Genomic DNA, 27,474 nt, shown 5'->3' with positions numbered 1-27,474 from the left:
GCATTTTTATGGAAAAACTGGAATGGCTTCAAAAAAAGTATTGAGAGCTATTCAAGCGTAGCAAATTTCTCCCCTCCTAGGTGCCAATCAAAGTCCGTATGGCTGGTTAGCATTTATAACTGAGCTGGTTAGTACACAATGCACAGGCGGGTCTGTTTCCTTTCAATGCATCTAGGGTGGGTTATTGATTAGTTAACAAGCCCAACAATAACTTACAGGGGCACCCCGTACAAAGGTAGAGAGACGGATGAAGGGTGAATGAAAAGATAAAGGATTGATAGTATAGCAGCGCGTGAATAAAATTTCAGGAGATTAAAAAATGGGCAAAGGGTCGAAAATTTTATTAACTACATTAATAAATTTTGTTCAGAAATATCTCGAAAATCCCTAGACATGAATATTGAATATGTGCATCAAACTGTAACAATTAAAACACTGAAAAAAAACTTAGTTTTATTGAGCAAAGTTGTTTTGTTACATAACAGATGCAAATTTATGCAAAATTGTTATGTTACATTTTTGCAAAAGCCGAGGTCAGTGCATAAAACTTAAACTGCATTTGATTAACTTCAGCAAAATGATATTATGTAAATGATTGATTGCACTGCAATGATCACTAAGTGATTATGAATAAACAGTTTAGATATAAATAACTATATATATTTATAGTGGACGAATGCATATTAGAACTGAATCCCCGCATAGTCTATGTAGATATGTCAACGAAATCTCAAACCGTTCAGTTTTCGAAATAGTAGACAATTGGTTGGTTTTCGGCTAAAAATACATCAATTCGAAGATTGACAGTCGATGCAGATAAATGCAGTACTCGAAAAGAGGCATGAAATAAATTGAACACTGGGAACAAAGAAAGGTGAACAAGTAACTGAACAAAAAATCAAAAGAAGCAAAAGACACAAAATTTAGCCAAAAGCGGCGATGAACAAAAAGAGATTATAGTCTGAAGATTTTTTTGAAGTATAAAAAGAAAAAAACGCTCAAATTCAGGAAATGAGACGACAAAATTCTGTGTGTGAACGACACGTTTAATTGAAGGCACTTTGGAACATATGGGGAATGGAATTGAGGGTTTGAGGGAAAAGGAGGGAAAATGGGAGACAAAACGATCAATCAAGTCACGTGACGCAACACACGAGAGTGGAAAATTATTCCCAAGGATGAACTTAAATAAACTATACCAGAATACTAACAAGGTTAGCAAACAAAATCACTGCGACCAAAAAATGAAAATTTTTTGTGTCCTCTGAATGAGACATTTACACCAAAATGTGATGTATAAGAAGTATGAAAGTATTTAGCCAGGTAAAGTAATCTATTTTTTGAAGTTGTGCTCTAAATTAAGAAAAACTAATTATAAAAATTACTTTTTTTTGGGTCACTGTGATTCCCTTTGCTATTTCAGCAACAATTAAAACCAAATTGGTTAACTAATCTGGTTTGAAGTTTCGCTAAGACATTTGAGCTAGTACCATAGAGGCTTCCTAGGAAAAAGCCAGAAAAGTATGGAAAAATTGATCGCAGGGGAGGCGCATCCATGTAGTAAATTATTACAAATGAAGCGAAAAAAGAAGAAAATGGAAGCTAATTTGGCATGCAGAGAGCGACACAGAAATGAACCTTCGAAGATCCTCCCACTCTAATATTCTTATTTCATGAACAAGCAGGTTATTGTTCAGAATGGAAACTGTGTAACCTATCGTGACGTTATATTTGGGAATGAAAACACGCAATCATTGCTTTAAAATAGTTATTGATGACCAGTGAAAAATTAATTTTTTAGGGTACGGGGTCATATCATTTTTTTTGCAAACATTTGAAACAATTCCATTCAGTAAATAGTTTTTTTTATATATATTGGCTACGTAACGATTTAATGAGTCAGCTGGGAAAGGTTATCTTGTAATAAGTTATAAAATTCTGTCAGAATCTTACAAGAGAATGGATCCTCGTATAAGAGTTTCTTCCAACACCATAGAAGATAAGATTCTGTCAAACACGGTTTTTACACTATTAAGATTCGCATTAGAAGAGTTTTGTGAGGTAATCTTCTGTCCTATAGAAAATACAAAATGTATTCACAAATTTGGAGATTCTCGAAATATGACAAAACGCTGAAAAATTGTTTTTCGATAGTGTAACGCTTCAAAGCGAAACAAATCATAAACTTTTTGTAGCAAATACATTAGAACCCAGTATCAATAAAAAAGTGAGAATATAAATGTTTTATTTTGTTCCCCCAGATTGAGAGTGATAAAAAAATATAAAAACAATTATTTCAGCAGTTTGCCCTTCAGAAGAATACAATAAAGAAATTATTAAAGAAACTATACACATTTTTGGATGCTTTTAAAAGATGCAACGTTTTTTAATAACTCCAAAACTAAATATTTAGAGTAAGTTTGAGTTTATTAAATCATGGAAACCAATTTCTAATTAAATATATGGATGTGAAATATCTCAAATACGCAACCAGTTCACTAATTATTAATTCATTGAATGAATAATATTTCACATATATGAACCAATGAGAAGGCAATTCAACTGGAACGAAATTGCAGTAATCTTAAATACCAGCAGTCCATCTTATAAAATCTTACAATGTATCTAGCTTTCGATAGAACTATACAATATCTTATGAAATAACCATCGTTTGCATGAATCTTTTAAGGTCTCATCGGGTTTTCAGTAAGCCCCGGGTTTTCGGTAAAACCTCAATGACTATCAGCAAGTCCTCAATTATAAAACAGAAAATCTAAATCGAAATCTGAAACACTTTTGGTGAGTGGATTCTGAAAATTATCTTACGCTAAAATGTTAAAACCCTTGCCCCTATTTTTTTTGCGTTTCTAGTATACAAAAAGAATGCTCGTTAATGTGGGTTCGCACATGATGTTCCGACCCGAGCTCATCTACATTTTTAACATAATTGTCAACCTAATGATGAGATAATTAAAAATAGACGTTTGAGTTTGAAAAAATCGTTACACAACCGAAATACTAATTGAAATAAGTAACACCACACCTCATTACAGCGCTCAAAAGATCTGCCACTAGAAAGACTACGAGAAAAGAAAACAAACGACAAAATAAGCAAAAACATAAGTTTTTTAGCGAATGTGCTATAAGGAGAGAAAAAAACAGAAACATTGACCACTCACAAAACTTATATGAAAACGCATTTTGCTCAAGAAAGGAAACATCGATTACAACATGATATCATTAGAAAAGTGGTTTTTGAATTGCAATGAATTGGATGGAACCTCTCAATGATGAGAATAAATTACAAGTTGACAAAAAGAACAAAAACTGAAAAGTATGAAAAGACTTTGAAAACCAAAAACTTCATGAACTATAATAGTATGCGCTATAAACTGACTGCACTGAGTATCATCATTCATTTAATCCTTACTTAGAAGCCTATGAGACCAGTCAGCACTTCAAGACTACACGAAGAGTTTCAGAAAATTTCAGAAAAAATTGAGCAAGAAAAATGTCAAACCCAATAAAAATGAAATTTTCGGTAAAAAAATTTCTTTTTCATTAACTTATTAATAGCAATGGCGTTGTTCTTTCCTTGACAACATGACTTCAAGAGTACGAAGAAATAAAATAAAACCACGAAATTTTGAGAAAACCAGTTATATCGACGCCAATGAAACCAATGGCTTTCAACGGAAGTCAAAAAGTACGCTAATTTATACCTCAATGAGAAAAAAATGATGTTTGTCAATCAAAAGTAATCAACGGGACATCACAATAAGTCTCATCATTATCAAAACAACAACAAATACATACAAAAACCAGAAAATCATTAGAGAATTAAAAGGAGAAAGTTTTGAAGCCATTGAAACCATAAGCGTTTCTCTGAAAACTGTATCTTTGATCCAATGGACGTCTTCTCTAAGCCAGGGGGAACTATTATTGATGCGATAATGAGATAAGATTTCAAAAGCAACCAAAATTACAAAAATCAGAATTTTTTTTTGAAGTTACAAAAAAAACTCGTGGCATCGAATTCAATAAAAAAAAGTCCAAAAAAATAATAAAAAATCAATTTTGAAGTCTTAACAGCCACTAAATTCAAGAGCTTTCAAAAAAAGCTACCGTATATCTCGATGGAACAGAAGATATTTCTCATTAATATATTATCAAAAAGACATCATAATAAGTCTTATGATTATGAAAACAACAAAAAAAAGCACGCAAAACCCAATTAATTCAGCAGAAGAGTGTAAGAAAGCCATTTGAATCATAAATTTTCCTCTGCAAACTTTATCTATGATTAATTGAAAACCTTCTCTAAGCCACTGCGATTTATCAATATTTAAAACTGTGATAAAAAATGAGAAGTAATCACAATTACAAAAAAATATAAAAAAAATTTTTTTAAAAAAAATATGAGAATTCGATGCCAAGTCATAAAACCAATGGTTAGAATATAAAACCGCTAACCAGATTCACTTTAGATGCATTTGCAAAGAAAGAGGTCTTTTTATTCCTGAGATTGAGGTACAGTTCAGGAAAATAGGTTTAAGTTTGGTTAATGTCCAAAAAAATTATATAAATTTATTTTTGAAGCCTGAACAGCCGCTAAAGTCAAGAGCTTTCAAGAAATTCCAATAATACGCTATCCTGTCCCGGATGGGAAAAATGTGATGTGTGTCATCTATATATTCTCAGTAACACATCACAATAAGTCCTATGATTATGAAGACAACGACAAATACAAGCAAAAACCAACAAAAATTCAGCCAAATTTTCCAGAAGAAAGTGTCGAAGCCAATTAGACCAAAATCTCTGCCCTGAAAACTTTATCTCTGATCCATTAGCCTTCTTTTCTAAGCCTGTGGGAACTATCATTACTGATATAATGGTAAAATATTTCAAAAGGAATCAAAGTTACAAAAAAATCCGATATTTTTATTGAGATTTTGAAAACTCGTGTTATTAAAGTCCTAAAACTAATAGTTATCAGATAAAACCTACCTAACAGATTAATTTTTGTTGCATTAAAAAGGAAGGTGGTCCGGTCACTGCTGGGAATGACTTACTGTTCATGAAAATAAGTTTAACATCGATTAAAAGTTCAAAAAAAAATCGAAAATTTTTTAAAGTCTTAGCAGCCATTAGCTGCCCACTCAAACCACTATATAGGTTTACATAATGCACAATAGGAAGTCGATTGCACTTTTAGTTAGCGAGTCTATGCCATAGGACTCCCAAAATTAAGTGAAATCGTAAAAGAAAATCAAAATTTCATTAAAAATTTCGAAAACACAGATTCGAAGACAAAAAATGAGTGATTCCTTGAAAACGAATATTTCGCTCTTTGGGTATCAGTTGACTGTAAGTTAGGTTTGACTTTTACAGAAGCTCGATATGAAAAGTGACTAGTCTCTAAGTGATTAAAAAAACAATAATAAATAGATAAATTTTCTAAAAAAAAACAGCTCTCAAATTGAATTCGACATTTTTTTGATGGTAATTTTCCTCAAGAGACCAGAACCAGCCTTTTTATCGCTCTATTGGTAACAAAAAATTGCTTCAATTTAAAGCGTGAAATGTAATTTTGAAATAATATTTTTATAGAAAGGCCTTAATTTGAATAAAATTTTCGCTAGAAGTGAACAAAATCATGCAAATATCGCGTGTTCACACAAAACTTTAAACCTAGATAACTCTTCGAAAAACACAAAATAAAAAAAATTAATTTTGAATTCTACGCTGGACGAGCTTGTTTTTGATACCACTCACATTTCTCTACGATGAATATATCGATCGGCCAAAATTGACTGATCAAAAAAACCCATTTGAGTATATAGTTCCTCCCCCCACAAGTGGGGTTGGAACAATTATGCCTAGATGTCAGAATTATCTTGAAAAACTCAACGAATTAGTTTACACAAGGGCATAAAGAGGTTTGTGTTCAACCGGCGTATTCAAAAGCTCAAGAACCCATAGATCAAAAAAGTCAATTGGGGTAAACATACTATGGAAACAGAGCAAAGCTACCAAACAAAATAATCGTTGAACAAAATTGCATGAATGTGCATAGACATCGTTAATAACAACAAAAATTGTCAAATTTGTCGAACAGAGCTAAAAACACAGTCTAGAAAATTACTTTATTAAGATTTTTTTGCAATTGAGTTTCATTTAGAACATAGAATGTTAGATTACATCACCATGCTTATAGCAAATTGCAGCCTGTTAAAGTAGCAGAAATGTTTTCAACTTGTGCCGTGGAGTTTTTGCACAACAAAAAGGCCAGCTGTTAATTGTTACAAAACTATTTTGCTCTCTGTAAAAAAACGACTTTATGGATGGTTGAAATAATGAAACATTTGTTGATGAGCCTTCTCAGTATAATTTTTCCTAAGATATAATTTTAATAGGCTGCTAATGAGAATTAACAACAAAACATTCATCTCTGAAAAGCTATCTATTGAAATTCAAAACGATCTCAAAATGGCTGCAATTAAAGAGGCCCGAAATTTCTATCTCCTGATTAATGTGGGCAATGTTGGAAGGAAGCTCAACAGATGTTTAGGAATTTAAACCAAACCAAATGATCCTAGGAGCTGTAGAATTTAAAATTAAGCTACGGCGGTTCGGGGGCCTTAGCATCTAAATTCCAACAAGTTTTGAAAATAGTTCCTAAGTATTGTTTTTCTCTAAACTGTCCCTCTAGGCGACTTTAATTCTCTTAAAGACCTTCTGCTCTAACTAACTTATAAAGAAAAATGGGCACAACCCAATGCTTAAAAACAGTTAACTTACACCAGCTAACTTCTAGTACTTTTGACCATTGAGACAATTATATAAAAAAAGCCGAAATCTACCTACGAACTCCGTCTTACCAACAGAAAGGAGAGACTTCATTTACAAAACTAAACTGAAAAAAAGCTCTGAAAATCTACCTAGAAAGCTCCGCTTTACATAGAAGGCCCCGTTAAAATCAAAAGGAACTAAAGCCAATCATTAAAACTCTTTCGTCAGTTTAAAGTTTTTAATGGATTTTTTAATGTATTATAGATATATTGGCTTCAACACTTTGATTTCGATAAATTGTTTTTGAAATTTTGAATTTATCTGTGTTTGCTGTTTTTGGTCCTCTCATGATTTGGCTACAATACTAACAAAACAACTGAATTCCAGAACAGTTGCAAATTGATCTGTTTTTGTTTAAAGTTCAAAGCTTTTGGTTTGTTAAAAATTTTGAAAAAACTTCTTTTTAAGAAAAATCAGTTGACTTTTGAGCTTTGTAACTTTTATATTATTTCTTTCAATCTTGTACCTTGGTTTCTGTAACGATAGGTCTCATCCTATTTCCTGTGAACCAAGATTCTATCTTTATTATAGTTTTATTTTAAATCAATGTTTTCTTGGCTTTGGTAGCTCTAATCTATAATCTATAATGGTAAATATAATCTATCTTTATTATAGTTTTATTTTAAATCAATGTTTTCTTGGCTTTGGTACTACGAATATTTATTTAAAATATTTGATTTTTGGATATTCGCTCGTTCTGAGTTTTCTATTTCTTTTTTAGATTAAGACACTAATGGGTTGGCCCAATTGGCGCTGTTAGCTCTGCATTTGTCCAACATATTACGGAAAGCGACAAGTCTCAATTGCTTTACGTATTAGCCTCCCTAATGGGCCGAGTTGGTTTCGAAGTGGTTTCAATCAATTTGAAATTGGTTGTTTTCAAAAAATGAGAATTGTATTTTTGAACTTTGTCGTTTCTGCTCCAAGTCGAATTATTGAGAGGTTTTAAATCTTATCCAATGAACGTTTAATGAAGTATAGTATAATTTGTTTAGATCGGGTTTTACCGGATTCCTTCTTTATTTTATTATTGTCTGTTTTTTAAATATATTCATCGAGTTTTGCTCGGAATTATTGTTTGCTATTTTTTGTTTTTGGGTGTGTTTCATCCAGTACTCTCATTGCGGGCCAGTCTCATCGGCTCCCTAATCCAACTTTATTTTTGTACTCAATTGTTGGCTGAAAGATGTGAGAGTTTTTGAACCATTTCTTTCTCTTCCTCATTTGGTAGACTAATAAATCGAAACAAAAAAACACGTATCCTAGAGGTCCTAAAGTATCGTAGAGCTACCCTAACACGTATCTTAGAGGTATTTTTAAGGAAAAAATATTCGGAACCATTATTGAGTCTACAGCCACGACTTCGAAACGACTTGAAACAAAAAAGCGGTAAGGCGATGGCAGTAAGGGCTAAGCCGAAATCGGCACCCTAAGGGAAATATCCACGGACCTAGTTGCGTACGTATGCTGAACGCCAACATGACCATCAGGTTAAAAAAGCACCCTATGAAACGGTCGGATCAAACGTCAGATCGCATCAATCGTCAGATCTAAGAGACTAAAACGACTAAAGATCCTATGATTTTTGCACAAAATTGATTGGCAACCCATTTTGAACCAACATTTGGTCTACATAGTCCCACCCGCAGCAAAAAACGCCCTCAAAAGAGCGAAATAAAAAACATAGCAGGACAAGTCCTGACGTACAATTCAAAGAATTTTCATTGACAAAACAAAAAAACTAGACCAAGAACGGACTATGAATGGATTGGAAAAACCAGTTAGAAAAAAATCCGATCCAAAAAATAGAAAAAACTGTAGAAATCAAAGTGAAATTGCCGCATGTGAACAAAAAACCACTAGCGAGAAAGCAAATTTTTGTTCAAATACGGTTTTCTCACTATACTTTAAATATAGAGCGAAAACAATTCACGCCGCAAAACCACTCGCTTTGTCGCTCCACTTCCTGTTTCGGCATGACCAAAATCACTAATCCAATCTGACTTCAAAAATCATGAAAATGTGTGAACAGATCTTAAAAAAAACAGCCGGAAGAATTCCGGACACGACTCGCAGTGAAAATCCATTTAATTTAAACGCCATCCAACTACTCATCAAACAAAACGTGCCTTCACTAATTTATGATTATCTTGAAACAAAACCATGAAACAAAAAAGTAAAAACAATAAAATCAAATCTGTTAAAATATGATAAAAAATCTGACCAAATTTTGTTATAAATTGAGATCCCAAAAAAACTATCTCGGCCAAAATAACTTCCTCAAAACAACTAGTACTTACAAAAACCACTTATGTGAATTTTGAAAAAATACTTTTGGCTAAAATTATGAAAAAAATAGCTCTTAAAAACAACTTTTACTGAAAAACTGGGAAAATTTACTAAATTTTTTAATATTTCAGAAACATATAAATGCAAAGAAAAATTCCCTTCAGCCAATAGGTTATCCAGATGCTCTCAAAACAAAAGGCATGTCATAATAGGCAAAGAAACTTAGCTAAAAACAGAAAAAAGAACGAAAAACTGCAAAAAATTAAGAAAAGTAGTTCCAATTTCCGCCATTTTTGGTCATATTTCTCAACAATAAAATGATTCTTACCCAAAAAAATGTAACCAATTGTTATCATAAAATTGCTCGAGTAGAAGAGGTTTCTTCAATACCCATTTGAGCCAGTAAAACAAAATAATCGTCAAAAAAATGCAAAAATTAGCCCGAAAATCAGCAAAATACATTGGAAACCTCCGAATTATCATAAAATTCATATGAATTTCCAGAAACCTTCAAACCACTACCAAAACCAGCCTAAAAAGAAAACAAAATCATAACCAAACCTCTTAACCAAAATAAATGAAAAAAACTGCTTTAAAATGCCGCACGTGAACAAAAAAATTTCGCTCGCTTAAAGAAAATTTTTCACACATCAATTTCTCGCTCTCTCAAAAACAGCGGTATGAACAAAAACCACTCTCTTTTCACTCCGCTCTTCACTTTTGTTCAGCGCCAAAATCACTCCAAATTTTTTCACGCGTTTCATTTCCCGCTTCAAAAATCACTCCAATAAATTCACTACAACTCGTCAGTTATAACGTTCCACCACTAATTTTTGATCTTCTTGAAACAAAACTATGAAAAAAAGTAAAAACAAGAAAATCAAATCTGGTGAAATATGATAAAAAATCTGATCAAATTTTGTTATAAATTGATTTCCCGAAAAAACTATCTCTGCCAAAATAACTTCATCAAAACAACTAAAATAAACGGACTAAAATAAAAGGACAACAAAAAAAGGACTTCTCCAATACTCTTCTTCGAGTCGTAAGAAGACAGCGCCCCAATACAATTCAATTTCTTTGAACTGTAAAAAATTAAAACCAAACTTTTACGGTTTGAGGCAACGGTCACCGAAAACCTTGACAAACCGGGAAAGTAGCTAAAGAAAATTGAAAAGATAAACTTCTTAGTCCGCGGTACTTAGAAGACAAGGAAATCCCTCCTCCAACAAAAAAGACATTGGTCATCCAAAGGGTAAAAAAGCCATTGACAATCTCAACGCAACAATCGAGTTCCACCAAATCCAGTCAACGATAAAAATCGCATGAGACAGTCGCTTCAGTTCCTCTTCATTCCCTCATAAGTTCGAGAATAATTCACCAACAGACCTATTTTTGGGAAATTTGGGGTAGAACTGAGGTCAACTTTTCAAAAAACTCAACCAAAGGAACGCTCCGCTTTGGAAGCGGAACAGATTATTACCCTAGAAGAAAATTTTTAATAGATATATATTGTTATAAACAACTCTAGAATTTAGCCAAACTTCGATATATGCCACGTACTAGAGTTATAGTATTTTTAAGCGAAAAATCTCTCAAAGGTGGAAATGTTGTTGACAGCATATTCTTGTTGCCCGACACTCGCACTTTAGTTAACACTTTTTTGGTTTCAATACTCTAAAGATGAAACCCAGTTCAACATTTGATACATAACAAATATAACCTTGTTCTGTCATTGTGCTCTGACTGCAACAAGTTCAATTTGGCCAATTGCAACATAGTTCACTCATTACTTTTGTCGACCTGCAAATTAAACTACTCTTCTCGTTCTGCTTTGCATTTTCTTCTTACTGGCATAGTCAGCCTTTGAATGTTGATATTTACATGATCCTCTTTTTTTCTGTATAGCTAAACAGTTTACCATACAATTTCATCCTGAAAAAAATTGACTATTCCTTCCTGATGGGAGAACCGTCGGTCGCAAATAAAAGAGGCTCTTTTAAAAATGTAGGTTGAAGATTATGGTAATAAAAGAAAAAGTTGTGTTTTTTTCGACCTTTTTTTTGAAACAAGTAAATTACTCAGACTATAACCCTAAGGTTAGATATCTACATGATCTAAAATGTTACATTAATCAGCATTGTTATTAATATAATAATCTTCAAATTGTGGCTGTTCGTTTTCATAGGTAAAAATAGGATTTGTAGGCTCCTATTTGTCTATTAACGGGTACTTTCTTGTGTTGATTGAGCAAAAATTTGGTTAAACCATTTTTAAAGTTTTAATGTTAAAAGTTCTTATTGAAGAGGGCAATTTGTTCCATTCTTGAAGGCTTTTCAAGATTAAAGATTTGTAACTCCACTTCGTTTTCGTTTTCATTTTTATAATAATTTGAATTTGTTCTCTTGTTCTGTCTAGCGTTATGGCGACTAGTAAACATTTTAAAATTTTCCGATGTTTCCCATTGTCTTATATCTGTTTGGCTTCATTAGGCTAACTTTTGAGATAAACAATTCGGGTGGCAGGATACAATCCTTAATGAGAAGATCAATGAAGAGGTCAAATTTTTGACAAAAATAACAATTTTTATTCCCCAGTTAATTTATCTGTTTAAGCGGTTTATGTTTTTCACTGTATGAGTTTGAAGGAATACACCATTGAAAGAAAGATGAGAGAGTACAACTGACTTAAAAACATCAATTCTTACTTTCAAAGGTATTTGATTTCTTTCAAGATACAGAGACCGAATTGCACTAGGCATTTTGATTAAAACTGAGTTGTTCTCAAAGGTTAGGTTTGAATCAATTTGTACTCCCAGATAACGACATGCATGAGCTGGTTTGATAACTTCGCCTTTGGATCCGAATTAGTAAACTCTGGATCCGAATTTGTATGATTTGTAAAGAATAACATCTCTGTTTTATCGGTATTTAAAGTTAGTTGATTCTCTGTCAGGTATTTGTCTGTTTGTTCTAAAAATTTTTTTCAATTTTTTGGGGAAAATTTTCATTACGTTCAATTTGGCATATAATACCAGTGTCATCCGCAAATTAAACAACATCATTTTCACCTTCCAGCTTTTCAGAAAAATCGTTGACGTAAAACAGAAAAATAAGAGGTCCTAACAAAGTTCCTTTTGGAACACCATGATTAGGATGCAAAAAAACATCCAACTAAGATGCAAAAAGACCAAAAAGATATTAGTTTAAGGTTTTTAAATTAATAGCGCCTGGAAACATATCGGGTCCACAGCCACGATGTTGAAAGGGCTTTAATGTTTGAATGCCCGAGTCGGAGTGGAATCGCATAAAGGGAATAGCGAATTAGCCAAGACGGGCACCAGAGAAAAGGGATCAACGAATCAAGCTGCGTACGATGAACGCCGGCAAGACCATCAGGTTAAATATCAACCAATTAAAAGCTGACAACAAAAAACTTGGACATGAAAAACAAAACTACGTACAAACACTATAAACGAAAAGGAAACAGTTGAGTCGGGGCCTAGCCCGCCTGTTATCAGCCAAGATGAGAAAAAAAAACAAATATACAACGCTTGTTGCAAAATGCGTGTCGATAAAAAATATTCAACAAGAGATACACTGAGCAAGTAACAACACAGGCAATCTGGTTGCAAGCAACACAAGTCCCTATGATTTAATCCCAAAATTCATCGATCTCGTATTTCGAACAAAAATTTGGCACCTATAGTCCAACCCGCTGACGGAACACTCGTAAAACACCGAACGAATGCGCATAAACAGAACATATTTAGTTTTCAGGCATGTTTCATTAAGAAAACTTCTCAAAATAAACCAGTGGTTGCAGAAACAGTAACAGATCTAAAAAAATATCGCCTTATAGCAAATCCATTCGAGCAACAAAATTCTATCAGCGAGTCCCTGTAGCTGCTCCTTATTCCTGACACCTTCACAGAATCAATTTCCTGACAGACCTAATTCGGACATACAGGGAACGAATGGGTTCAATTTCTAAAAAAAACTCAACCAGCCGAAAGTTCCACTTTGGAAGCGGAATAGGAGATTGATTTGAAGGGAACTTTTTATTAGATGTATATTATTATTATAGCAAACTCTAAAAACCCCACCAATTTTGATATACGCCACGCAGTAGAGTAATTTTCTTTTTAAGCGAAAGATCTCACAAAGGTGAAATCTTGTTGACGGCATACTCTAGTTACCCGACACCCATATTGTTATAGTTAACCCACTTTTGTTTCGATACTCTAGTGGATAAGTCGAGTTAACCATGCTCTGTCTGCTGTTAATGCTATTTTGCTCATTATTACACAAGTCACTCATTCCATTTGTCGTCATATAAACTTTACACAAATTACATGCTCCTATTTACATCGTCTTTTTACTGGTAGAGTTGTTAGTAGATGGAGTTTTTTACATTCTCTGGATCGGAAAAAAACTTTACAAAACAATTGCATCCAGAAAAATTTTACAATTTTATCACTTTCGCGACATGAAGCTCTTAAATAAACGTAGAGTTAAAATCGAGGTAAACACGACATTTTTTGAACACGACTTTAAAACTACGTTTATTGAAGAACATCTTGGTACGAAAGTGATAAAATGGTAAAATTTATATGGATGAAATTGTTTTGTTAACTTTTTGCCGATCCAGAGACGCTAGGATCATGTAAACAACACCATCTACTGACAATTCTACCAGTAGAAAGAGGTTGTAAATAGGAGCATGTAATTTGGGTAAAGTTTATATCACGACAAAAGGAATGAGTGACTTGTGTACTAATGAGCAAAACAGCATTTACAGCAGACAGAGCATGATCAAATCGACTTCTAGTGGTAGAGTTGTCAGTAGATGGTGTTGTTTGCATGATCCTCGCGTCTCTGGGTTGGAAAAAGTTTACAAAACAATTTCATACAGAAAACTGTTACCATTTTATTCCTTTTGCAACAAGAAGATCTTTAATAAACGTAAAGTCGAGGTAAAAAAAGCAAAACTAAGTAGTGTTCTCAAAAATGTTTTTTTTTTGACGTTCTTTCCTTAAACATTATTCAGACAAAAAAGTTTTTGAGGAAATAGAGTTCAAGTGCATTTAACCAGTCAGGCCGGAATTGCATTTAGAGAACAGCAACTTTGCGAAGATTGGAACCCCAAAAAAAGGTCAACGGTTGTACTTGGGTACGTTCAACGCAGACACGGTCATCAGATTTAAAAAAATATATAATTGACCCAGTGGAAATATGAGAAAACCTCATTTTGGATCATTTGGAAACTTTTCAAAATAATTTTTATTTCGTTGCAAAATTAAAAAAGAAGTTAGTTTTTCTATCCTTAACAATTGTTTTCCCCGGAATAACAACCGGTGCTTTGAGGAAAAAAGGGGATAACGTACCTCTCATATAGCTTTTGAAGTACTTAAAAGTGTTCTGAAACTAGCTGCAAAAACTGTCTCCCATGTTTTTTTCTCACTTAAAGGAACAAAGTGGACATAGTACACCTGTATGCGTTTAAAAGGCGTCTGCGTCATAAACGTGGTAGCACGAAAACCTCAACATGGGATGTACTTCAAGCTGCAATATCTTTCGGCAAAAAATTTCTACGCAATTATTATATGGATTCACATCATTTTTCAACGTAACTTGTCACCTGCGCATATCATATGTTCCCGTAAACATTTACCCCCCAAAAACCTTTCCTCAAACGATACGAATCTAATTTCGAGTATAAATCCCTATTCTGCACCCAAGCATATCCTTATTTTTAATATTATTTAACCAATTATATAAGTAATCAAAATCGTGGAGAAATGATAGCGGCGTGAAACTAATACCGGTGAAAAGTAGGGACTTTATTATACTATCCGTTTACAAGCTCGCGGGCAGGTACCATTACTCTGGTCAGTTTTAAGAAAACAAAACAAGTTTTTCTATGAAACCGGGGAATGCATATAGAGGAAAGAAAATTTGAAAAATCTAACCTGTCACGATGAAAGCCGTGTTTAATATTGGGTCAATTAAACCCACACAACCCTCTGTATGTTTACTAATAGATAAGTCATAAACAAAATTGGACGAGCCACAAAATCAAAACAATCTCAAGTCAGGAAAGGTATGTTTATCACGTAAGAATCAAGTTTATCTCAACTTTGAACGCGTTTTTGAATAATTATATCGCCTGATTGATCCAGTTTAAGCCCGATTTATAGCCCAGTTCGAAAATAGAAGAAAGGGGTCCAATTGATCTTTTGATTAAGTTGTAGTTATAACCAGAACAAGTAGTAATAACGCGGTTTAATACCTGGGCACTATAGTGTAGTGTATTTATACACCGTTGAGGGATAAAAGTTGGTTTGTTTCTTTTTCCTTGCGCCAGATTAGATCCAGTCTTTCATGTTTTGCCCTTATGGTCTGCAAATTTGACTCAAGTTATGTCTGACCGAAAGAAATACTTAACCGATAAATATTCAAAAGACCTTCACTGTCCTCGTAACCTTTTTGAGCATTGAAAAGTATGTTCAAAATTAAATCTAAAGCGTTCTATAATGGAATTCGTCTTTCCATCTATAGCTTAAAGTTGAGATGACCTCTTAAAGTTGAGAATTTTTTTCCATAAATACTACAGGAGTTATTTTGCTAACCATCACCGACATTATTAACTATCAAGTTTTTCAGGCTTTCGTTCAGATGCAACAGAAACAAAGGATCAAAGCACACCAATTATCAGTGGATAATTTAGCAACCATCGTTTTTTCATCAAAGGCAATAAAATTTGAGACCGTAAAATAGTCCGACCGTAACAGTCCAGGGTCGACATATGGTCTGCTACCAAGAAAGCGTCTCAAATAAAACAACACTCTTGTACATCACAGAGCAGAGTCACAAAATAGAACAAGACAATAAACACATTTCAGATCGCGTTGAAATCCACTATCCAGTTGGTTGCATTCAAAATATTCTTCATCATGATCCTGATCTATACTGATACCTGCTGGATATAAAAAGAAACTTTGCTATGTTCTATTCTAAATGAGCACGTTTCAACTTGTCATTTAAACGGGACATCGGCCTTGAGAGCCTGTCGCTTGACCGTAAATTAAAAAGCACTCGAAGGCTGTGAACAAAAGGAGAAAAGGTGTAAAATCTCACTCTCTAAAACAACAACTTCCAGATTAGATCGGCAGGTTTGAACACTCTTTTAATCAGCTTAATGTTTTCAGAGCTAAGCCCCCAGATATTCTATGTACATTACATAATAGAACACGCTTCAGTTCGCTACTCACAGAAAGAACACCAGAAAGAACAATTTTTAGTCCCACGATCAATAGAATCGTATGAAGTTCACGCTAGTTTCGGAAACAAGTTAAAATTAATTTCATTTCCCAAGTCCGTTTTAAATAAGCCAGTTTTGAAATTAAGTTAACTTCGGGTGGACTAATTGGTTGAGCGGAAGTTTTCAATCTTATGACTGTTGCATAACTGCATTGACTGTTGTAATTTGGACTATATTTTTTCACCTTAAGTCGCATTTCTGACAGAGTTGGTTAGTATAGTTCGTCAAGACAAGTCTGAATGAACTGCTGAATTCAGCTGTATTTCAACAAAACGAAACAAGGAGGCTGCACATGAACGCAATAAAATTTTGAAGAGAATCTTAACTTTTTAGTAAATCATAAAGTGTTAACCCATCCTTCTACGCGGTAACAGAGATAATGGCAGCTAGGCCGTTATCAAATTTTTTTTAATTTCCACGGCTTTTTAGAACTAACACGTCTTCAAATACAAAACTTTTTACCATGGTCAGACCGTTCTGGGTACCATCCGCGCTGTTTTGGAAAATTGAGGATGGGAAAAGTTTGAATTTCCGAATTTTCTTATCCTCAAACTTTCTTTGAATTTTTTTGCCAAATCCCCGCGAATGGCGCACAGAAAGGTCTAACCACGGTAAAAAAGTTTTGTATTTGAAGTCCTCTTAGTTCTAAAAAGCAGTGGAAATCAATAAATTTCATAACTGCCAAGCTGCCAGTATCTTTGTTACCGCAAGTAGACAAATTGGTTACCAACTTACTATAAAATGTGAAAATTTTCTTCTAATACATCAAATATTGCATGTTTTGGCAGCTTTCACCAAGGAATTGTCAATATTCAATTGTTGAACAGTGAGCACAACAAAAACAAAGCCCACCATTTTAAAAAAAAGCTGCTCAAAAATCAAAAACATTTCGGTGTAAACTTTCTGAAATACGTTAAGAATTGGTTAATAGGGTGTCTAGGAGTTTCCCTAGCAGCTGTTTTATATCCTAAAAAAACGAAAACTGAAAACTTCAGAGGTGCAGTTTTGAGCAAATCTTATACTCATGAAATGATCAATGGCAAAGTAAAATACAAAAGAACAAATTTAAAAAAAATGGTTTACAAATAAACAAAGAATATAAACAGGAAACATAGAAAAGGTTCTGAGGTTCTACTTTATTAGAATGAGAAAAGTTTAGAGATAGTTAAATAACTTTCATCTGACAAGCAATGAAAACAGATTTTTAAAACGTTTTGTTAGGGAAATATCAAATATCAGAAACTTTATTAAAATTAAAGAAAAATTTCTCAAACAATGTTGCAATTGATACATTTGACTTGAAGTCCTTCCTATTGAAAAACACATGCCATTCTAGAAAAGTATTGACCTGCCATAGAGAGAAAACAGACCTAATTGGCAAAAGTGTGTTTTATTGTGTGTGAAAGAAGACTCATCTCGAGATTTTCTAATGCAGGCCAAAAAAGCTATCAACTAAACTGCTGACAGCTAAACTGTCATTATTGAAATTCTGCAATGATTTCAATAAACAAAAAAATTGCAATAACCTCCACGAATTTTGACACTAAAACAGAATTTTAAAAAAACAGTTTAAAATGAATCAAAATTCAACAACAAGATAAACGACCAACTCAGTTATTCTCCAACCCAAGCAAAAACGGAATAATTTAACGGTATATCTTCTGTCAGTATGAAGTGGAAAAGAGTAAAAACTTTAACCCCCTTGTTTCTTTATTTCTCAACATAAAGTACCCCTATGAATCGCAACATAGAGACATTAAAAATCGATTTTTATTATTATGAAGAGAACAAGAAAATTATTAATTTATTTTTTTTTATAATTAAAATAATAATAATGACTGGTTTATAGCTTTTTGTGCAAATATGTTTATCCAATTTGTATAAAAAAAACTGAAATGCCAAAAAATTTAAAAAGCCAAATTAGAAAGGCCAAAAAATGGAGCTCATGGGAAACGTTCGTTTCAACTTTATTTTTTTCCAACATAATCCAGAAGAATGATAAAAAACAGTGCCAACAATCAGGTGAGAAAAAAATACAAAAATAATATTTTGTACTAAACAGTTCCATTTTGTGTGATACTCAATTCTAAGTGAGCACGTTTCAACTTGACAATTAAACGGGACATCGGCCTTGAGAGCCTGTCGCTTGACCGTAAATCAAAAGGCACTCAAAGGCTGTGAATAACAGGAGAAAAGGTGTAAAATCTCACTCTCGAAAATGACAACTTACAGATTACATCGGCAGGTTTGAACACTCTTTTAATCAGCTTAATGTTTTCAGAGCTAAGCCCCCAGATATTCTATGTAAAATACATAATAGGACACGCTCCAATTCGCTACTCACAGAAAGAACAATTTTTAGGCCCTCGATCAATGGAATTGTATGAGGGTCAGGCGAGTTTCGGAAACAATTAGAATTAATTTTTTTTTCTCAAAGCTGTTTTCATAAAGCCAGTTTCGAAATTAGGTAGCAGAGATACTGGCAGTTAGGCCGTTATCAAAATTTTATAAATTTCCACTGCTTTTTAGAACTAACGTCTCCAAATACAAAATTTTTCACCATGGTCAGAACTTTCTGGGTACCATCCGCGCTGTTTTGGAAAACTGAGGAGAGGCAAAGTTGAGTCTCCGAATTTTCTTATCCTCAAACTTTCTTTGAAATTTTTTTCCAAATCCCCGCGAATGGCGCACAGAAAGTTCTAACCGCGGTAAAAAATTTTGTATCTGCAGACCTCTTAGTTCTAAAAAGCAGTGGAAATCAATAAACTTCATAACTGCCAAGCTGCCAGTATCTTTGTTACCGCAAGTAGACAAATTGGTTACCAACTTACTATAAAATGTGAAAAATTTCTTCTAACACATCAAATATTGCATATTTTGGCAGCTTTCACCAAGGAGTTGTCAATATTCAATTGTTGAACAGTGAGCACAACAAAAACGAAGCCCACTATTTTAACAAAAAGCTGCTCAAAAACATGTAGTTGTGAACTTTTTGAAATACGTTAAAAATTGGGCGACTTCTTTTCCCTCAATTTGCTTCTTTTACAAGTTTCAATTATCAAAAACAGTATCTTACCTTTCTCTAAGGATCATTGTTTCCGCAGAATTTTGATTATCTTAACATTTTAAAAAAGTGACAATTTTTAAGCCACCAAAAAATCGAATTGGTTAATAGGATGTCTAGGAGTTTCCCTAGCAGCTGTGTTATATCCTAAAAAAACGAAAACTGAAAGTTCAGAGGTGCAGTTTTGAGCAAATCTTATATTCATGAAACGATCAATGGCAAAGTAATATACAAAAGAACAAATTTAAAAAAATGGTTTACAAATAAACCAAGAAAATAAACAGGAAACATAGAAAAGGAACTGAGGTTCTACTTTACTAAGATGAGAAATGTTTAGAGATAGTTAAATAACTTTCTTCTTGCAAGTAATGAAAACAGATTTTTAAAACGTTTTGTTTGGGCAATATCAAATATCAGAAACTTTATTAAAATTAAAGAAAAATTTCTCAAACAATGTTGCAATTGATACTGTCGTACGCAAGTGAGATTGCGTACTTGTTCGTGAGCTGCGAGTTGCGTTTATGTTTTATGTTCTACTTGCGCGGCGAGTGCGCTTTAAACAATTTCTAAATGAATCCGCTTAGCGGATCGCGTAATGATTATTCGTTTACTTTACTCGATTTGTAAGGACAGTTAATGAAGAAAAAGTTAAATTGAGCAACTGTACGCGAAGTGCAAAACTAAGAGAATGAAAATTAAGGCAACTGGTATTCCTGAAGTCATAACAAACGTGAACAATAATTTCCCGCTATGGGAGATGGGAACAACAGACTAGCATGTGAAATAACATTGACTTATACACATGCCCCTCAGGAATAAGTACACTAAATAAATTAAGTACATCGTATGATAAATTTACTGCACTGAATTAATTTATGATGTATGACATTTCTCCCGCTTCAATGAAAATTAAAATTGCATAAAGTAAAATTTTAATAACAATATGAATAATAATAATACTTATTCACCGGTTAAATAGTATCAACAATATATTTACTGGTTATCATAGCTAGTCATAATTAATAATGTATCAAGTTTTAGTTAATCAGAGTTTTCACAAGTCTTCTTCATCAAAGATTAGCTCACTTGAAGTACTGTGATCTGCTGGTCGTATACGGGGGTCCGTCGGTGACACTTGTCCTATGATAGGCAAGGGGAAGTCGTTTGCGATAGGTTCAATCCGCGTAGCTGTATCAACAATTGTTTGTACAACCGAAAGTTGTATCGATTCGATGTCGCCTACGCGTCGCTTCCTACGAGGTGGAGCAAAGTTCGGAGGACACGAATCAGTGGAGTCACCAGATGAATCTTCTTTATCATATCCATAATTTTTAGGACTTTTTCTAGTCCGTTTTGTTGTTCTTGTCAGAGTATGGGGTAATATTGTTGTTGGAACTGAAGGAGATGATAAGAGTACTTCTTGTTGAGTATTTGTAGGAGGGGTGCAATTAATACTTCTCCAGTTATAATTTGCTGTTCGGGAGCAGCCTCTGGAATTTCGGGTAATACTTGGGGAGCGAAATTGTCCGGTACTTTAGGCATGCGTACACGCATTGCGCGAGCAATGTTGGATTTGTTGGAGGATACACCGCTACCAGTTTCTCGTTTGCGATGCTTCCTTTTTCGGTCTCCTTTTTGTATGCGGGTACACTCTTTGATGTGGCTAAGTATCTTAGCCTCAGTTGTTTTCTCGTGTGTGCGGGGTCCTCGACGGTTTATGTATTCGGTTAATTTGGTTTTTCGTTCTTCCCGAGTACCAAATTTTGCAATATAACTATTGCGCACTGTTACTTCCATCTTCCCCGGCTCGCGAATGACAGAAGTGTATTGATCGGTCTTTTGTACTACCGATCCTGGGGCCAACACCTCATACAAACCGTCCAGATTTTTCTTGGATCTTTTATGAAGATGTTTCTTTCGGGCAATGTTTAACTGCACGGCGTGTTCTTTCAGTGGAAGTGGACGATGCGCTTGCGTGGTGCGAAGGAAACGGGATTCATTATCAGTTGCTAACCATTCACGAGTGGTGGCATCTTTTGTCGCTTTACAGATATTGCGTTCAATTTCGTCGTCACTCCGGCTGTTTCCCCAGTGTTCCTCCGGCAGCTATTCATTAGGGGTTACAGTTTCTTCATCTAAATAATGATTCAAAATTTTTTCATAACCTAAATCAGATGATTTTGGTTGAGTACTTATATTACTAAGTGGTGTATTGGCTTTACGACCAAAGTGAGACTCGAATTGCGAAAGTTTAGTAGTTCTATGTTTATATATGCGAAGCTGGTATATAATTGATTTTAATGCTGCTTTAATGGTGAACGTATTTACTTCTTTATTTGCTTCTTTTATACATGCCAAGCGTTGTTTAATAGTACCAATAAGTCTTTCAACTAAATCTATTGCACGATGATCGTTTGCCGGAGCTGGTATTAGTGTGATATTATTTTTTGTACAAAAATTTTTTACTTGATTACCTACGAGACAACGAGCTTGGTCTATTCTTAAGGAACGAGGAACTCCATGAATTTGTATATAATTATCTAAGAATTTTATGACATTCGAGGAAGTTGCATTATCAACCAATTCTGCAGAAGGGTATTTTGAAAATCTATCAATGCATGTTAAAATGTATATTTCATGTTCTTTTTCGTTATTAATGGGCCCTGCAAAGTCTATTTGTATTTCTTGGTTTGGAACTATACATGGTGTATGTGCTTTAAATTGTTTTGCGGGAATGACAGATTTTAAATTTTTACCGATAGCAGTGCAAGATTTGCACTCTATTGCTTTGACAAGCAAATCACGATTCATGTATGGCCACCAGCAGTGCTGAGCCATACATACCATCCCCCAGCTTCCTGGGTGACTCGCATGCAAATCGTCAATGAGGGCATCTTTGAGTGCATTCGGAATGGCCACCTTCTCGTCCATACAAACACACCCGCCAGTCACATGAAGGTCCCGCCAATAGCTATGGAGATACGGGTTGAGGGCCTTTAGTCTTTCTTCATCTCCCCGTATTATACAGTCCCGAACCTCTTTCAGAACTGCGTCCTTGCTTGTGAGTGATGCGATTAGACCTTTGCTAAATACTTTTCCCATCACTCTCTCAAAAGACATTACTTGGGGACTATCCGTTAGTGGAGTGCTTAAATTTGAATGCGAGGAGGATCTGCGTGGCGTACTTGTGGTTGCATTGTCTGTGAACGATACGCGAGGCGAAGCTCTGGTTGTTCGGGAGGAGATTGATTTTCCCTTGAGAGATGAAACTTGTTGACTCATTGTTGATGAGATTTGAGTTTTTTCAAATTAAGTTAATTGACAAAGAGGAAGACAACTGAATTTCAGGTTGAGTTTGGGCAAAAAGCACTTGTTTGTTGTTTGTTAATTGAGCACGTGAGTTATTTAAAGTATTTGACTGTGGCTTACTAAAAAAGGTAGGAATTTGAGGCTGATTTTTGATTGACAAGTGAGAATGACTTATTGGAGTAAATTTGGAAGTATTTTGGTAAGCGAGTGACGCTTTTCTTGTGTTTACAGGCATTTGAGACTCAATTTGTACAGGATTAGTTGTAAATGGTAGACTATGTGACGCAAAATTAGAGTGAATTGGGTATTTAGTAACTTGCTTTGTAAAAGAGTCATCCGAGGAATGCATTCTATTCTTTTGAGTAAATAATAAATTATTATGCCTGGCGGGTGTTAAATTGTTAAAGGAAAAGCGTACTCGCGATGCGAGATCGGAAGTGGTATTAATTAATTTAGAAGTGTTAACTTTTGAAGTAGGATATGTATGTGCGAATACGGAATCATTTTGAGTTGAATGTACTCGCTGATCTTGTGCACTAGTACAATTAATACTAATAGTGGAATGGAGAAATGAGTTATGTTTTTGATCCGCGAAAGATTTAGTATTATCAGTTAAATGTACGCGCGGGGCGTGTGTACTATACTGATGATTGAATTTAAGGGAGGTTACATTAGAGTTGTATTTTTGCGCCGCCAGATTTGAATTAACATTTGTTAAGCGTACACGCTGGGCGGAATTTATGTCTAAATTAGAAGTTTGTTTTGAACAGAATTTTGAACTATTGTTTCGCGGGGCGAGATTTGAACTAACATTTGTTAAGCGTACACGCTGGGCGGAATTTATGTCTAAATTAGATGTTTGTTTTGAACAGAATTTTGAGCTATTGTTTCGCGGGGCGAGTAAATCATGAATTTTTGTTTGAGGATTTGGTGTTGCGTAATTTATGGTTAAAACTTGTTCTGTATAAGTGGTGGAATTTTTTTTTCACCATCAATATCAATATATAATTTATGAAGTGAATTAGCTGAGAGGTTGTGTTTTCGTTGAAGTAATTGAGCGTCAGAATGTATGCTTGATAACGTTGCAACTAAAAATTCCTCGTCATATTTGGAAACACTTTTTGCTGGTTGATATGGATTTCGAGATATGTAATCAACTAGTCCCATTTTCGCGCCAGGTAGATGCTCTATTGAGAATTGATAAGGCAAAAGACGATCAACCCATCGTGATAACCTACTATTGTAACTTTTATTTGATCGATGTTCTTTTAAAATGGAAAGTAATGCGCGGTGATCAGTGATAACAGTGAATTCTTTACCATACAAATAATTTTTAAAATAATCTATGGACCATACTACCCCAAGAAGTTCTAATTCGTTAATACTATAACGTTCTTCACTACTGTTTAAAAATCTTGATGCAAAAGAAATCGGCTTCCAACCGTCAACTGTAAGTTGTTCTAGTGCTGCTCCAAATCCGGAGCGAGAAGCATCACATTTGATTCGTGTTTCAAGTTGGGGGTTATAGTGAACGTTTTCTGTATGATTTGCTATGCGAGATTTTATGGCATTAAAATGTAGCGTATGAGCGTCAGTCCAAATGTATTTAGTGGACTTACGAAGTAGAGGTCTTAAAGGATGGCAGAGTTGAGCTAAATTGGGAATAAATTTACTAATATAGTGGACTGAGCCGAGAATTAAGCGTAATTTTTTAAGTGTATTAGGTGGTTGTAATGACATAATAGAGGATGTTTTGATTCGAGTGGCGATATCCCAGATTGAGTTATATTATACCCTAACCAGAAAATTTGTTGTTTCGCAAAGTGGCATTTAGGAAGATTAATTCGAAGGTTATCTGCGTCCAATTTTTAAGACAATCTAATACAAGTTAGAAGTGATCATCTTCTGAACCTTTGCTAACAACTAAGATGTCGTCTAAGAAACACAATGTATTTTTAAGTCCAATCAAGGTGTAATCCATTGCCTTCTGAAACTCGGCAGGCATGTCTGTAGGACCGTAAAATCCCGTCTTGAATCGATATGTGCCTGTCATGTCACCACTTACAATATTAAAATTACAATGATTAGCAGTTTCAGGGTGTAAGTTTAGTTGGCTGTATGCATATTTAAGATCTATAGTAGAGAAATATATTTGTTCCGCTGGTTCTGTTTTGTAGTTTGTTATTATTTGTGATATGGAATCCATAAGTATTTCAATATTTGGCATCTGATATTTGTTCTTGTGTATTGCTTTGTTAAGAGTTTTAGAATCCAGTGCTAACTTTATGGTTTGATCTCGTTTGACAGTGATTACAATAGGTGAAATAAAATATTGGTCAGAACAGTTATTCAGTTTTTCTATATGTCCCTCTACAAGAAGTTTTTTAATTTCATTATTTACTCGTTCTTGTAAATTAATGGGTACTCTTCTACCCTTTTGATGTTTTAGCTGAAAATTTCGATGGAATTTAGATTTAACAATGTGTAATTTTGAGCGACCAATACGTGTAATAATTTGAGGAAATTGTTTTGCAATACGTGTTTTAAATAGACATTGAGATGTGATAGTGTTGACCATACTACCTTCATTTTTTGGAATTTGAGTTACTGAGATTCCGAGAGCGTCAAATAGATCTCTACCCACTAGTGGTTTTAGCCCGTCACGCACTACTACAAATTCAGCTTCTTCAAGTCGCCATCCATTGCTCGCAATTGGTGCCTGTATCATACCCGTCACGTTTATGGGTTCGTTTGAAAATGTTTTGAGTTCCTGGGGAGGCGCTATCATCAGCCAACGAGCAAGGGGAGAATTTTCCACAATCTCCGAAGCAAGAGACTCGGGTAAAATACTGCATACACTGCCTGAATCAATGAGAAGTCCAACGTGGGTATTACCAATTTGTAAGATGGTGTTCTTTGGTTCGATCTGTATTGCGTTACTTGCGATGCTAGCGACCATATTGTCTTCTGAGCTATCGTAGTCCGATTTGCATTGCGGGTTATAATTCATATTTTGTATAGCGTTTACCGTTTGGTCAGTTGTAGTTTCTTCAACGGAGTTAACATTAGGTCCGGTAGATTTATTTGATGATGACTTCGGTTTCCTGCACACTCGCGAAAAATGGTTTTGGAGGCCACAATTATTGCAGGTCTTGCCTCTCGCAATACACCTGACTTTATGATTAGCTGACCAAGTTAAGCCACAGTTCCTGCAGAGTTGGTTTGGTGATCGAGTAAAGCTAGATGTAGTCGGCCGTTGATTCGGTGGTCGAAAAGATTGTTGAGGAATTATTGCATTAACTTGCGGAGCAGATTGCGAGTTTGTAATTTGTAGTTGGTTTCTTTGACCTAATTCCATATTTATGGCCAAACGTAATGCTTGGGCTGGTTCTAAAGTTTCTCGCAACAATTCCCGTTGAATTTCCGGATCTAACATATTTGCAATAAATAAGTCTCTGATGAGGGTATCTTCTTGACTCCCGAGCTCACAATTTTCAGAAAGTTCTTTGGAAATGTTCGATGGACTCTCCTCTTGTCTGTTTTGTGGTGAGAAGTACATACCTATCAAATGTGATATTGCGCTGACGAATAAATGCTGTTTCCATGATTGTCCAAAGTTCTGCTGTTGAGAGACTGTCCATCTTGAGGTGTGGGTTTTGGCTACAAACAATTCGACGTCCTTCAGTGCCCAAACTGAGGTATAGCATTGACACAGTCTTTCGATCGGCCTGTGCCCATGGTGTGTCTCCGCACATTATTCCTATCTCCAGTTGTCTCTGACACCGATTTTCCCAGTTCATTTTTGATTGAGCGTTCCTCGCCAGTCTTTCCCTCTCCGATTGTGCCGATGATCCTGTTATCGTATTCTCATAGATCGGTTCAAGTGGTAGTTGCACTGTTTCGGGTTTTGGTTCCAGCAAAGTGTCTATTGTAATATTTTCCTTCGCAAGAAGAGCTAACTTGGCCTGCAACTGCCACTTTTCCCATTTCAGCGGCGGGTCTACACTAGGTTTATCCCAAAATGGCTCAATGCCAAGTGTGGTCCGCTTCTGAGCTGCTGGCTGCGCCATGTCGTACGCAAGTGAGATTGCGTACTTGTTCGTGAGTCGCGAGTTGCGTTTATGTTTTATGTCCTACTTGCGCGGCGATTGCGCTTTACACAATTTCTAAATGAATCCGCTTAGCGAATCGCGTAATGATTATTCGTTTACTTTACTCCATTTGTAAAGACAGTTAATGAAGAATAAGTTAAATTGAGCAACTGTACGCGAAGTGCAAAACTAAGAGAATGAAAATTAAGGCAACTGGTATTCCAGAAGTCATAACAAACGTGAACAATAATTTCCCGCTATGGGAGATGGGAACAACAGACTAGCATGTGAAATAACATTGACTTATACACATGCCCCTCGGGAATAAGTACACTAAATAAATTAAGTACATCGTATGATAAATTTACTGCACTGAAATAATTTATGATGTATGACAGATACATTTGACTTGAAGTCCTTCCTATTGAAAAACACATGCCGTTCTAGAAAAGTATTGACCTGCTATAGAGAGAAAACAGACCTAATTGGCAAAAGTGTGTTTTATTGTGTGTGAAAGAAGACTCATCTCGAGATTTTCTAATGCAG

General features: G+C 34.7%; 2 protein-coding genes across 2 annotated transcripts in view; one reads left to right on the top strand and one right to left on the bottom strand.

The window, feature by feature from the left end:
• LOC142339486 (uncharacterized) overlaps positions 1-11,076 on the bottom strand; it is a 204,467-nt gene extending 193,391 nt beyond the window's left edge. The window contains exon 1 of the mRNA XM_075389537.1: positions 10,865-11,076. Coding sequence (XP_075245652.1) covers positions 10,865-10,920 — 56 coding nt within the window. The 5' untranslated portion in view covers positions 10,921-11,076. The remainder of the gene's footprint in view (positions 1-10,864) is intronic.
• Positions 1-27,474, top strand: part of LOC142340423 (uncharacterized) — a 464,952-nt gene that overhangs the window by 153,952 nt on the left and 283,526 nt on the right. The window lies entirely within an intron of this gene.

This window comes from Convolutriloba macropyga, chromosome 5 (genome assembly GCF_964194025.1).
Source record: "Convolutriloba macropyga chromosome 5, txConMacr16.3, whole genome shotgun sequence".
In the NCBI taxonomy this organism is placed as follows: Eukaryota; Metazoa; Xenacoelomorpha; order Acoela; family Convolutidae; genus Convolutriloba; species Convolutriloba macropyga.
This window is presented reverse-complemented; position numbering and strand designations above follow the sequence as displayed.